Below are 14240 nucleotides of genomic sequence, written 5' to 3' on the forward strand. Positions count from 1 at the left end.
GACAGCATGAGTGAGGGGTAGAGAGAAGACAAGAGAGAGAATCCCAAGCAGACTCCTTACTGTCCGTGCAGAGCCCGACCTGGGGCTCAAACTCCCCATGATCACGGTGAGATCATGACCTGAGCCGAAACTGGGAGTTGGATGTTAACCCACTGAGCCACGCAGGCGCCCAGTTTAATTTAATTTCTTTAGAAAGTTAGTGACAGAGCTGGACCTGCAGCCTTCTTCTGGCTCTGTTCACTGTTGTCTTCATGACACCATGGGGCAGTGCTACTCAAGTTTGCCGCGCACATGACTCTCCTGGGCCTCTTGTTAAAATGAAGATTCTGGTTCAGTCAGCCTGGCACGGGGACCTGAGAGTCCACATTTGTCATGAGCTTCTATGGCTCCAAGGGACACCCTTGGGGTAGCAGGACCGGATACCTTTTGGTCTCACCTCTCACGTTGAAAGACTGTTCGTTCATTTGTTTTTTCAGCAGGTGCTTTAGTGCGCACCTGGCGCTGTTAGAGCTGCACGGGGACACGGGCCTGCTGCAGCCAGGATGTCGGGCGCAGAAGCGGAGGATCAGGTGCCCCCAAGGGTGGGGAGGGCTGCGAAGGAAGCCCCCAAGGGTGGGGAGGGCTGTGCTGAGGGAGGGAGCGGACCGGGGTCCGGCCTTCCCTTTTGAAGTTGAGGGTAATTCTTCTTGGAGCGGGAAGGAGGGCTTGAAACGCAGATCACGAGAGAATAACCCAGGAGCCCGGGGCAGAACCAGGGGACGGCTCAGACGCTATGGAGCGATGCTTTAGGGACGGGATGTCCGCTAGGGTCAAGTACTGTCACAAGACCAGAAAAAAACGGTGAGAAGTTGTCAGTGAGTCATTCATGTGTGGAGTGAGGGACATTTCTCTGTGTCCACAGCATGTCATTTCTTGGCCGTTGCTGGAAATTGAGTTTACTTTTAATTTTGACCAAGTCAGCAGAGGTAAAGAGAAATGAAAGTTAATCTTGATTTCTGAGTAGTGGTGTGGTTGTGTTTCTGGAAATGAAAAATGGCTTCGATGCTGTTGGTATTTCAATTGGAAATGATGTGGGTTAACAATACTTAGCTTAACTTAGGGGAGACCCTTCCTTTGTCCACAGAGTCAGGGACGAGCTTCTCTGGGCCTCTTCCCTAAGCCCGTGTGGGGTCTGTCTCCTGTGTTGGACGGTCTCTGGGGACCTTTCACGTGCCGTTTCTACAGCGTGTCAGCAACGAGAGCCACGCTGCCGAATGTGGGGATAGACAGTTCTTTCAAGAAGCTTGGAGACAGGCAGAGAATGCTCAGTGGGCAGAGCTGTTGGGGAATCAGAGGGAGACTGCTGTTCTTCCGTTGTTTTAAAGATGGGAGAGACTCCCCGGCATTTTATCCTGAAAAATTTAAACACAGCAAAGAGAGAAGAACCTGATGGTGAACCCCCACACACTCCCCACCTAGATTCTCCTGCTAACATGTCCCACGTCTCGTCATCACTCCATCTGATCTTTTTGACCCATTGTAATATAAATTACAAATACCAGTGCGTTTTCCCTGAAATACTTCAACACGTGTCTTAGCTTCGGTATGTGTTTACGGTAGGAGACACAAAATCGGAAGCAGGCTCCAGCCTCCGAGCCGTCGGCACAGAGCCCTATGTGGGTCTCGAACTCACAAGCTGTGAGATCATGACCTGGGCTGCAGGTGGACACTTAACCGACTGAACCACCCAGATGCCCCCATTTTTCTGCTTTTGACCCCCACGTGTTGGTTTTGCCTGCACTAGAGCTTCCCAGAAATGGAATCATCGAGTAGACTCTCATGTAAAGCGTCTTTCATTCAGCATTCTGTTTTTGAGGTTCATCCATGTTGGTCCCGAAGCAACGACATGTTCCTTCTTACTGCTAAGTAGTTTTCCATTGCGTGAACGTATTGCAATTTGTTTATTCGTTCTGCTGCTGATCTGCATTGTTTTGGTTTGGGGATATTATAAAAATTGATCTGAACACTCATGTACAGATCGTTCTGTTTTCATTTTTCTTGATGAATACCTAGAAGTGGAATTCCTGGGTCATAGGTTTATTAGTTTTAGAGGAAATTGTCAGTACTTTTTCCACAGTAGTCTAACATCTTCTATTCCCACCAACAAGTTTGAGAGCCCTGGTTGGTCTTTATCACTTGAGCACGTTTTAATAATGAGGGACGATGTCAGTGGAGGGAGAGAAGCCCCTTGCCCACGTGTAGAAACTTTGATGCCTCTGTGAATATATTCATACGTGGCCAGCCTGTTTAATGTTTCATAGTTTAGGAAGGTCTGGTTTGTGACATCGTCAGTTCTGTTTGATCCTGATTGTAGATTTGGCTGTGGCCAGGTTGAATGTGTTCTGGTCCTGAAAAGTTTTCTAGAAAATGACTGAAGGAAGGCAGTTTGCTTTGTTTTGTTTGCTTTCTTCCAAAATAAGGGTTTCCTATAAAAGGAAGATCAGAAAAATTTAAGTTGGTCTATGAAAATTATGAACTGGATGTAGGAATTCATAAATAAAACTATAGAGACAGAACCTTAGAAGTCTCGCGTACAACTTGGCCAGGCAGTGACTCAGCAAGTGACACGTCGGTGCAGAACTTGCAGTTTCATCGGTGAGGAGAGGTTCAGTATAATTTTTAAAACCCATCTGACCGATTACCTCCCTGGGTGTGGCCACCTCTCCTCTCCATTTTGATTGCATTAATCCAGGTGTCCCAAGACTAGAATTTTCTCTCTTCCAGAGAGCTGAGATCTGGCCATCTCGGGAACATTGTACCGTCCATTCTGGAGAGTGCAGAATGTGGAAGCTTTTTAAAGGATCAGGGATTTATGCAGTCTTTATAAAACACTGCTCTTCGTTTCCAAAGCATAAAGTTGCCATCAGGCAGGCTCGACACTCTGCTCATTAGCGACGACTTTTTGTCAGCAGAATGACAGCATTGGTGGGACTGTCCATCTCAGATGTGTGACATTCCACAAAGAGGTTTATGTGGCGTGCTAACCAGGAGAAGTGGTGCATAAATCGGGCAGAGCATAAATTTCATTTACTGCTTTCTTGCTGTTTGATATTTTCAATTCCATCAATAGCTTTTCCCCAAAATCTTGTTACTTTTATATAATCTGGAAGTGAATTTAGCAGCGGCAGGGATGCCAGCGGCACAGCAGACAGCATATTCAATTTACAGCAGCTCGGGGCAGGCCCCGCGAGGGCAGGGGAATGGCTTTTGTTATTTCTTGGGGAGTTCATCCTGAAACACGGGACGCCCTAGGCGGCTGCGTGTGATTGGCCAGAACAGCATCTCTAACTTCGGTTAATTTTTGTTTCATTGGCTTTGGCACTCGTTTCTGCCTCCTTTTTGGTTTGTTTTTTTGTTTTGCATTAAAAAAAAAAAAAAAAAAGACATCGCTGACTTATTCATACATATTCATGCCGCGCACTTTTTTGGGTTGCGTTTTCACACCATTCCATGCTCCATGTAGCTTCTGGCTAGCAAGGAGGACGAGGACACGGCCAGAACTGGGGAGGATGACGAGAACGACTTCCTGAGTGACCAGCACGTGGAGCAGAGCGACAAGGTAGGAACGCGGCAGTCCGCTCCCATTGCATCTTCCCCTCGCGGTGCCCGCGCCAGTCTTCCGTTCCTTCTGCCTGTGTCGCGTGCTTGCCGCGTGCCAGTGGGGAGCGAAGACGCCGGGCCGCCTCCTTCTCAGACTGCGAGCGGGGTGGTGGAGCCCATCAGGAAGCAGGACGACGTACGTAGCGTTGCGAGTTAGAACAGGGTTGTTGTAAGAGAATAACAGGCTTTGGGTGTTGGACCTGGTCAGATCCTTAGAGATCTAACCCAACCCATTTGCTTCATGCATTGGAAACTGAGGCCCGTGAGTGGAGGGCATTTCTCCAGGACACAGCATTAAGTCAGTGACAGAAATGAGACGAGGGCCCAAAAGCCTAGGACACAGTGGAAGCGGGAGGCTAGAGTGTTGGCATTTGTAACCTTCAAGGTGTTCGAGTTCTCGTAGTCGTGAATGGGAGAGCATTAAAAGGTAGATGGTTTGGGAAAGCAGAGCAATTCCCAGTGGGCACCGATTTTAAGTCTTGGCCTGTATCTTTATGATCTCAGTTAACCCCTAGGCCTGAGTTTTTCCGTCAGGGAAGTTAATACATCCTTGCTGGAGTTTTTGTGATATTTAAACGGAGTAAATGCTATCACTCTTTTTATTATTATTTCCCAGACTTTCCTGCCTTGGAAGTTGCTTACTTAGATGGATGTAATAACTAGTTTGGTGGCAAGCGAGACCCTATAAATAACAGCTCATTCGTGTGGGTCTTGTCTTCCATTTAAAAATCTTAATCATTTCACAAGTGTGAGAGAGGGGTGTGATGGCTAGTGCGCATATCACCAGCAGTAATGAAGTCAAGGGGAGTTATTTATAGACGGGTAGAAGACATTTACAGCTTTGGGAAGGGGGAGGAAGCATGCTAATTGCAGCGCCTCAAGACATGCCCCGCACAAGCTTTAACTTGTGCGTCCTTGGTGCCACTCCTCCGGGGCCCTCAGTGACCCAGGAAGGTGGATCCGTAAATAACATCTCCCTGGGAGTTAGGAACGCGCTTCTTTCCTAATGAGACAAATCAACGTCATGTTAATTAGGATGTATCTGTAAAGAGTAAGGCGCCTTTCTGATGTATAATGGGGAGGATACATCGCAAGAAGTAGATCATAGATGTCCAAAAGGTCGTTGATGGCATGGGCTCCGTACCCTTCTTAGGAAGAACTTACCAGGAGCGGGCCCTGGGCCACGGGGGGATACACACATGGTGGGCAGGACACTGCCAGGGCTTTAGGTGAGCCCAGTCTTCTCATTTTATTCTCGTGGTCACCTGGGGAAGTGGCATTCCTCTCCCCATTTTGTGGATGAGGGAACCGAGGGGGAGGAGAAGTGATGTAGACCTGTCTGAGCTCTGGAGGGGGGTGTCTCTCTGCAGCAGGGCACGCGTGTGGACCTGCGAGCCCGAGCCCGCTCTCTGCCGTCCCCTGCTCTCCCCTCCCCTCTGGCCTGCCTGCACTGCTCATTCACTCTCGGCCTCGGCCTCAGTCCTCTCTCTCTCCCGCACGCACCCCCTTCCTCTCTTCCAAGGTCCGCATTTTGACCAAATACTCTGATTTGCAGGTCCTGGTGGATTATTCCAAAGGAGGCTGCAAAAATGGATATCTGAGGCACACAGATTCCAGTATTCCAGATGACGATGGAGCCTGCAAGCCTGGCTGCCCCGGAGACCGGAGGCTAGAAGAGGGTGACCTCGTGAACTTGCTTGCCCCGTTTTTCAACGAGAAGGCCACATTGTTCCTGGAATCCAGGTAGACGCGGGGCCCCGGCACCGCTTTCCTCTGCGGCGTGAGGGGAGAACAAGCTCATTTTGCTGAATGGATTTCGATGGCGGGGCTGCGTGAGGGCCTCCGAAACGTCTTGGAAGGAATCTTGCCAGTCAGGCAATTAAGTAATTAGGCTGCACGCGCGGCTGGGAGGGGACCCGGGCAAGGCCTCCTGCAGGCCTAGCGGAGACGGGGCGCAGCTTCCCTCCGGAATCGGTCCCGGGAGCCCAGGGAAGGGCCGCGTCTGGCTGTCAGCGAGAGGAATCAGCCCTGCCGGCGTCTCTTCCAGTTTCTGCAACAGCTTAGAAGCTGCCGTTGTAGTCGTGACTCGCTGTTTCACGTGGAGCTTGAACTTAAATTCTCTTCTCATTATATCTGCTGGGAGTCGGCCCGTGTGAGGAAATACTTCAGGGGGTTTGCCTCAAAACAAAAAGGAGAAACGCTCCGCACATTTGTGTCTTTCAAATTAACCCTTCGGGAGCAGATTGTCCCCCCTTCACATTCTTCCAAGTCCGTCGTGACAGGGACAGCTGCTCGGGCTTTGGAGCCAGAAGGAGCCGTGCCTTCCTCTCCGGCCACGTCCTCGGGAGCCGTGACGAGGAAGGAAACAGCGTTGAAGGAAAATGGCAGGCGGTAGTGTGTGTTCAGTAGAAGCGCCCCCCTCCCCTCCAGTGTAGACAGAGAAACGGAGCCACAGACTCCTGCCTGTGACTCTTGGCAAGAGCCGGGAACCAGACTGTGTCCTCTGTCGTTGGTGGACTAAGCCTCACAGATGTTTCTTCAGCTAAAAAAGGGACTGGAGTGCTCTGTTTTTGTGGGCTCAGGCAGGCGGCCCCCTCCCCCATCCCTGGCCTTTGTCCTCATGGGGGCACATGTTAGTGCCTCTTCGGGTTTCTTACCACAGGGACTTAGGTGACCATAGTCGACGCTTGGGAGCTGGGGCATTTTCTGCATGCCAGGGTCCCAGACGGTACATCAGAGCTCGAAGATGCAGCCCTCTGTCTGGGGAGCGCCCAGGAACGTGCCCGGGTGATGCGAGCTGGGGGAAGAAGGGTGGGCTGCCGCGCGGTGGGCGTGTGGGACCTGGGGGCTGCTCCCTGTCAGTTCTGATGGTTGTGGTGTGAGCACAGGGTCTCACAGCCTTCTGCTCTTTCCAGGGAAGCCCCCAAATTATATTCTGAATCTCTTGAGTTTTACAAATGTAGCCCTAGTTCCATTTTTTCAGAAAGCATTTTCTGGGCCGGGCAAGCTTGTGACATCTGTGGTTCCGTTCCCCGGACCCTGCAGCTAACCCTTCCGTAGGCTTCCGGGCCTTGCTGGCCACTCGCAGTGTCACAGAAGGCTTTCTTACAGAAGCCGGAACCTGCTGCCCGATCTTGTTCTCCGGATGGCTGTCGTTCATGGTGCACCACTGCAGCCTGTGACGTGGATGCGTGGCTCCGAGGGCCCTCCCGTAGGCCCGGCTGCGGTCGGCACCCCCGTCTGGCAACCACACCAGGCACCACATGCCCGGTCCCGTTGCACCCTCACACCAGCTTTGCGTGCTGCCGGCGCTGATCTCCTTTTCATAAACGTGGGAGCGGACATCTGGGGACTTGGCTTTCCCTCAGCAAGTAAATGCCACGAGCTGTGGAGAAGTTTCCGGAGGAGTCTTTTACAAAGACTCCTTGGGATAACCAGGATTTTGGTCGGTCAGGGAAACACCAGTCTTCTGCTTCAGAAGCCCTGCTTGGCCCAGGCCGCCACCATCAGCTGCCTGGACTCCGGCAGCATGGCCTCCTCTACTGTCCGTTCTCCACAGAGTGGCTGCAGGAGGTGGTGGTGTTGTTGCCAAAGTGAACTTTTTATTTTTGTCTATCTATTTATCTTATTTATTTATTTTGAGAGAGAGACAGCAAGCAAGCAGGGCTGGGGGAGAGAGAGAATCGCAGGCAGGCTGCATGCTGTCAGCACAGAGCCTGATGCAGGGCTCGAGCTCAACAACCGTGATATCATGACCTGAGCCGAAGTCAAGAGTCGGGCGCTTACCCGACCGAGCCATCCATGCCGTGGTCCAGGCACCTCGTGCCACAGTGATCTTTTTAAAGCTCAGGTCAGATCACATCCCTTCCAGGCTTAAGACCCTCCAGCGGCTTCCAGTGCCCTTACAGTAAGGTCAGAGCCTCTTGTCCTGGCGCCCACCTGTTTCTCTGTCCTTATCACCTACCCCGCTTGCTCACCCAGCTCCTCTCTGCTCCTCACACATCCAGCCTGGTTCTCACCTCAGGGCCTTTGCACTAGCCATTCCCCCTACCTGGAGCACTCTTTTCCCAGGTATATGTATGACTGTGGGGCCTCGGCCAGACATCAGCTCTGTTGCTGACCACTAATGGGAAACCTTGCTTCTACACACAGTCTCAGGACTCCCTCTGTCCCTCCCTCAGTTCAGAGTACTTATCAGTGCTCTACCTGGTCTTATTTAGTTATCGACATATGTATGAATGTCCGTCTGTCGTCTTTATTTTTTTTTTAATGTTTTATTTATTTCTGAGAGAGAGAGTGAGCGAGCATGAACAGGGGAGGGTCAGAGAGAGAGGGAGACTCAGAATCTGAAACGGGCTCCAGGCTCCGAACTAGCTGTCAGCACAGAGCCCGACGCGGGGCTTGAACCCACAAACCGTGAGATCATGACCTGAGCCGAAGTCGGACGCTCAACTGACTGAGCCACCCAGGTGCCCCATGTCCGTCTGTCTTCTTAATGAAACGTAAACCCCTTCGTCCCTCTTCACCGGGCACATCCGCCGCCTTACATGGCAGGTGGGAGGTGCCCCATAAATATTTCAGTGAGAGTGCAGACGATCCAAAGTGCAGCATCACAGCAGAAGGTAAGTGCAGAAAATTAGAAAGAGGGAAGTGATTCTTTGGAGTCAGAAAGACCTGGGTTCCAGTCCTTGTTCTGCCCCTTTGTTAAGGGATCTTGAATCTTTACGAGCCAGTTTCTTCATCTGTAACATGGGGTCAGCATCGCTGCGTGCCCTGGCCTTACGGTGACCACTACATGCAGTCAGTGCAGGGCACCTGGGTGGCTTAGTCGGTTAAGTGTTTTGATGCCGCTTCAGGCTATGACCTCACGGTTCCGGGGATCGAGCCCCGCGTCGAGCTCCAGGCTGCTGGCGTAGAGCCTGCTGCCCGCTTGGACTTCTCTGTCTCCCCCTCTCCCTCTGCCCCTTCCCTGCTTGTGCTCTCTCTCTCAAATAAATAAACTTAAAACACAGTGAATGTAGTCAGTGTATTTAAGGATCTGACGCTCTGTTAAGTGCTTCACAAACGTCAGTTCGTCTCCCCTTACACCTTCTCTCTACAGCAGAGAGTCTCAGGAAGTGTGTATCAACAACGCTCGGGCCCCTGACAAGGCCCTCGACTGAGCCATTAAAAAGGTCCTGATCACGGCAGTGGCTTGATAAATGTGCCGCTCAGATTCCCAGTAAAGTAACACTTGAAATGTTTTATTTTACAGCACCCCCACAGTAGTGTATTACAATGGCCTCTTTCGCCACCTTTTACCACCCATTTGTAAAGTCTTTTTCCTGGGCTTTATTGTGTGCTGTGTGGTGGTGAGTAACAGGCCTCGTTTGGCTAGCTCAATAGCAATTGTCATTACTTTTAATCTATGTTAAGAGGAGGAGAGGGAAGGAAAATTGAGTTTAACATGCTTAAAGTACCAGAAATATTTTTAAAGTCTGGGTTTACTAAATTTTTAGATGGTTTGTGTCGTCTAGATGATTCCATCTTAGAGTGAAAAATGCACCATACGTTTAAATTTGTTTTGCAGGCTATTTTATTTTTTACCCCGCTTCGGCCTGCTGCGGCTGTGTGATCTGAATGGAGTCGCCTGTGCCCCAGAGCTAAGCTGATGGGAGTCCAGCCGGGAGTAGGGCCTTCCCCTGCCAGTAGAGGGCACAGCGGGGAAGGTGAAACTCGGGCTCGCGCCCGAGCTGCGGCAGAGACACGTGGGGGGACCTTGAGGGAGCCCGTCTGTAGAGGCTGGAGGAATTGCAGAGAGAGGAGAAAGGGCACATCACGGATGGGGGCCTTCCTGCCCCCTGTCAGTACTGACGGCCCAGACCTCGCCTTCTGACACCCCTTTCCTGGAAGTTAACAGCTGCCCCGCTGGCCTCTCCTTCTTTCCTTGCCCACTTCAGTCCCTTTTTTACCTTATTTTCCTGCCTCAGTCTCCGAGTTTCTTCTTTCTTTCTTAAATGAGTCACTTTTTTTTTTTTTTTTTACCGTAAATGAGTAGCTTTTTCTTCTTTATGTTTTAGATGATTTACATGTACTTATTTAAAATTTTTTTTAATGTTTATCCTTTTTTTTTTGAGAGAGAGAAAGAGAGTGTGTGTACATGTGGGAGAGGGGCAGAGAGAGAGAGGGAGACACAGAATCTGAAGCAGGCTGTAGGTTCTGAGCGGTCAGCACAGAGCTCGATGTGGGGCTTGAACTCATGAGCTGTGAGATCATGGCTAGAGCTGAAGCTGGATGCTTAACTGGCCGAGCCACCCAGGTGCCCCTGTACATACTTATTTTAAAATCTTCAGTTACTTTATTGATTTTATTTTCTTGAGCGTGAACTTTGGTCTGTTGGGTTGCGGCCTGTCTGTTGTAGCAGTGGGCTGCGTGTGCGGGTTTGATTTGCCCGTGTATACAGCCGGCTCCGTCTCCCTGCTTCCTCTTTCCCCTGTGGGGCGCCGCAGTTGCCTTTGCTTGGCCCTCTGGCTCCTGAGATCTCCATGGCTTTCTTCCTCGGTTTCTGACCTTTGGATGAATTATACCTTGTTTTTGAGGCCTATAGTGCACCCTGTGATATGCTCTTGTTAGGTGTTTTATGCTGTCACTTACGTGGGTTTCGAGCAGGGTGGGTGGTCTCCTGTATGTACTCACATTGCCCCCTTGACAGGAAGTCTCTTCACTCGTTCTTCACACAGCAGCCAGAGTCCCCCCTGCAAAGCACATGAGTGACCGGGCCACTGCCACAGAGCCATGCAGTGGCTCCCCTTTCCTCTCCCGCCTCAGCTCCCCCTGCCTAGCTGTCAGCCTCACCCCCTTACCCTCCAGCGTGCCTCAGCTGTACTCACCTTGTTTGCCAGGCCTAGAATGTCCCATTTCCCTTGGGCCTGGATCCCTGGGATTGTGGCTCCATTAATTAAAGCCTGCACAGGCCTGTGTTGGCCTTCGTACCCCATGGAGTGGTGGTGTGCTAACATGCCTGTCTCTGACTCAGGCTAAGCCTTGCGGGAAGGTTTGCGCCCTCGGTGCCCATCGCGGGGCCTAGCACAGGAAACACCCACAGGGGTTCTTCAGGAGCTGCTCTGCAGTCTTGTGCATGCTGGCCTGAGTTCCTGGGAAACAGAGCCTGAAGTGAGGACTAGGGTACAGAGGCTTCTTTGGGATGTGACTCCGGGGAGCAGAGAGGGTCACACAGGAATAGAGGCGGAGCCAGTAGGGGCACACGAGTGATCTGGTTAGTGCCTCAGGCGGCCTCTGAGGGACACGGTAGACTGCGCCGTAGCATCGTCTCTCCGGACGCTGGGAGAGGGGGACGTTTCCAGGCAGCTCTCTCCCCCCACTGCTTGAGGGTCCCCGCCCCCCCCCCATGTAAACCGGTTCTCACTTCCCACTGCCCTGCTGGGGGTTAGGGAGCCCCGGAAGAGCCCCAGTGCAGCAGAGGGGGGCCAGGAGTGCTTGAGGCGGGGCTGTCTGTGTCTCCCAGTGCCATCCACACGTGTCCACGCAGCCTGAGCTGGGTCCACGGGAGCCTGGGGCACATGGCCAGGGGCACGAAAGGATCTGCTACCTGTACGCCCTCTCGTTTAATCCACATCACTGTCCTGTGGGGGGAGACTGACCCCTCTTCCAAAGAACCGCTGAGTTAGAATTTGGAGCCGCTTTCGTGTGATTTCAGAGCCACTGCTCTTCCTGTTAGGAGGGGTTCCCAGCGTCCCTTCATTCAGCACCTACTTCCTGAGCACGGACTGTGCACCATGATGGGCCTGCTCCCGGATGGGCCCTTAGGGTTAGTGGGGCCCACCCAGCTGTAATTGCCCCTGGATATAGGTAGGGAGCTGGGGGTGGGTGGACCTCGCGTTTGCCAAGAGCACTTGATGGTCCTGTTTGCTCCCTCCTAGGCCCAGCCTGCGTCTGTAGAGTCACGGGGCCCCTAACTTGCTGTGTATTTGTGTCATGTCACTTCTCCTCTTATCCATGGCGTAGACGAGGTAGTACCCACGTTGCGTGGTGGTCCTGAGGTGACCTAGGATAAATTCCTGGGTGTGGGTCCCGGCACTTGGCCGGCGGTCAGTGTGCTTAGTTTAAACAGGCTCTAGGCCAGTTGGGAAAACTTAGGAAACTGGGAAGAGCACGAGAAAACCGAGTTCTTCCCTTTCCTTCCCTTTTGGAAAAACAGGCCTGACCTTCTGAAAGTGCTGCATGAGCTACTTCTGGAACGAATATGCTTGATAGAGCAGGGAGTTTCTGCAGGACACCTTGATGGTGACACCGAGAGGCCACTCGAGCAAACGGCTCTTCAGCCAAGAGGCGAGGTCAGACATTTCGCCCTCCCCAACTCGTCCTCCAAGCCCCACGATGCACCGAAGTCGCTGTGGACAGCCCCGCTCGAAAGGGCAGGCGAAGCATCCAGGCCGGAGCTGAAGGATGCCTCCGTGCAAACCGTGACTGTGGAGGGTGACGCGCACCGGTTCCCACAGCATGGCCAGAGAGAGGCTTGGGAAGAGAAGCCGCCGGATGCCGTGTTCCACACGGAGGGCCCGCCAGAGAGCTTGTGCGCGAAGCCGGGGAGGCACGCTGCTCGCCCATCCTTCCCCATTGGGGCCCACAGAGTAAGCTTGTTTGTACGTAATTTATTAATGTTTTATTTTATACAAATGTAAGACTTAAAAACTCACCTCTGATCCCGCTTGATTTATATAAAATCCGGTATCTCCCTCTGCCTGTACTTAGCCTGCCCTCTACCTTGCAATGTGTGTTTTGTCTTAACCTTCCCCCCAGCCCAGCCTTATTTATCTGTATAGCGTGACATTTATGTGGTTTTCTTAGAAAGATAGAGCCATATTTATACGTCTGTTTATGTAGCCTTTTCTTCCATGCTGTCTACCAGGAACGTCTTTCCTGGTAGTGGCTTTGTAGGATTCTATGGTGGGGAATGTGCCAGAAATTGTCCGACTTTCACCTCCAGGTGGACACTTAACTTTTGTAGATTGCAGTGAAATTGGGGTAACTGGACTTTAGGAGTCAGGCCGAGAACGTAGGTTTTCCCTTCTGCAGACTTTCTGGCGGAGAGGTACTTTTCTGTGAGCTTTGTCCACGTGCTCAGATCCGCACGACACCTATCAGAGCACAGGAAGCCAGAAGTTGAATGCCCACAGGTGGCCAACAGTTAAGGGGCGGCACTGGGACCGCCATGCCCTTTCCCAGGCTGGCCCCCAGCTCCCGCTGACCCACAGTGGTAGGTCCAGTGCTGGTGGGGGAGTGCGTCTTGCTTCAGTCAAGATACTGTCTCAAGATACCATCACACGTGCCGGATTATTAAAAGCCAGACTCTCCTGGCAGTGTTCGATTGGACCTTTTGCTGACACCCCCCTGGGCACAGGGGTTGGGGTTGGTTGGTCCCCAAAGCAGGGAGAGGTGTGTGGCCTGGTGGAGAAGCAGGTCATGTTTCTAATCGAGCTGCAGCGAGGGCTCTTGGCGTCCTGTTCCTGACGGGTGTTTTGTATCTGAGAAACCAGCTGTACACACTGCTTCGTGGCATCAGAATGGGGAAGTAAGTTTATTTTCTGACCACTAAATTACTGCTTTTGTGCATACCACAGGGAGTTAGCTATATCATTAGCAAAATTGCTTTTGATTGTTTTAAATTATGCACCAAAACTGTAATTTCTAGAAAAGGGTTTTCTAAAGATATCAGTAAAGAAAAAAAAAAAAGACACCGCATTATATTAACGGTACTCCAGATGCAAATTCGTGCAATTTGGCTGGAATGGAAACACTCTCATCTGCCCCCGGCCCTCTTAGTTTGTACCTGAATGTTAGGAAAACCCAGGTAGTTTTTTTTCCTCCCAGTTTATGTGGGGGATGGCCTCCTTTGTGCAGGAAAATCGCAAAATTGAATGAATTTATTAATTTCCCTGAATATATTTAAAAACAATGTTTTTAGTTGTTGTCGTTTGTTTTTATTTGGAGTTCTCCTTCTTACGCGTTTCTTCAAAAGGAAGGCAACCGGGTTTGTTTTTTAGCGTCTTGTGTTCATGCCAGGATTGTGCTAGAAATTCTAGACCGTCACATTTAATCTTCTCAGGAAGCATATGAGCTAGGTGGGCCTTCCCCGCATTTTACACATGAAGAAATACAAGCTCAGAAAATTGTCCAGAGAGAGTCGGCTGTTGGGAGGACTTGTGGGACGCAGGCCGAGGCCCAGCTTTGGAGGCAGGCGGGGACACTCTGAGCATGCCTTTCTCAGGAAGGGAGGCGCCCTCTCATCACCACTGCACACGTGCCCCGGATTGCTTACCTTTCTCGGCAGCTCGGAGGTTACGGGTGTGAATTAGAAGCTGAGGCTGGTGTAGCAGCGACACGAGGAAGTGTGTGGTGGGTGCCCGCTGGAGCCTCGTACGTGGCGGTGTGCGTGCGGGCCAAGCGCGGTGTGGGAGCGTTCCTGCCCTGCCTCCGCCCCCGGGTGAGGGGTCCCGCTCTGACATCTGTAATGAGGTGGTAGGTGGGACTCCGCTCAGCGCCCATAAGGTAGCATTTTGTGCGGCGTTATTTTAGAAGCCGCGTTAGGTTGACTGACGGCA

At 51.7% G+C, this 14240-nt stretch overlaps 1 protein-coding gene across 9 annotated transcripts in view; it reads left to right on the top strand.

Annotated features, from left to right (window-relative positions):
- Positions 1-14240, top strand: part of CDK5RAP2 (CDK5 regulatory subunit associated protein 2) — a 168210-nt gene that overhangs the window by 97868 nt on the left and 56102 nt on the right. For 7 of the 9 annotated variants that reach the window (XM_039234624.1, XM_039234625.1, XM_039234620.1 and 4 more), the window contains 3 exons: positions 3503-3598; positions 5195-5382; positions 11837-12281. In XM_039234624.1, the coding sequence (XP_039090555.1) occupies positions 3503-3598; positions 5195-5382; positions 11837-12281 (729 nt within the window). The remainder of the gene's footprint in view (positions 1-3502; positions 3599-5194; positions 5383-11836; positions 12282-14240) is intronic. The other 2 variants (XM_039234626.1, XM_039234621.1) reach the window with 1 other exon arrangement.

This window comes from Hyaena hyaena, unplaced genomic scaffold (genome assembly GCF_003009895.1).
Source record: "Hyaena hyaena isolate Hyena2069 unplaced genomic scaffold, ASM300989v1 scaffold_90, whole genome shotgun sequence".
Lineage (NCBI taxonomy): Eukaryota > Metazoa > Chordata > Mammalia > Carnivora > Hyaenidae > Hyaena > Hyaena hyaena.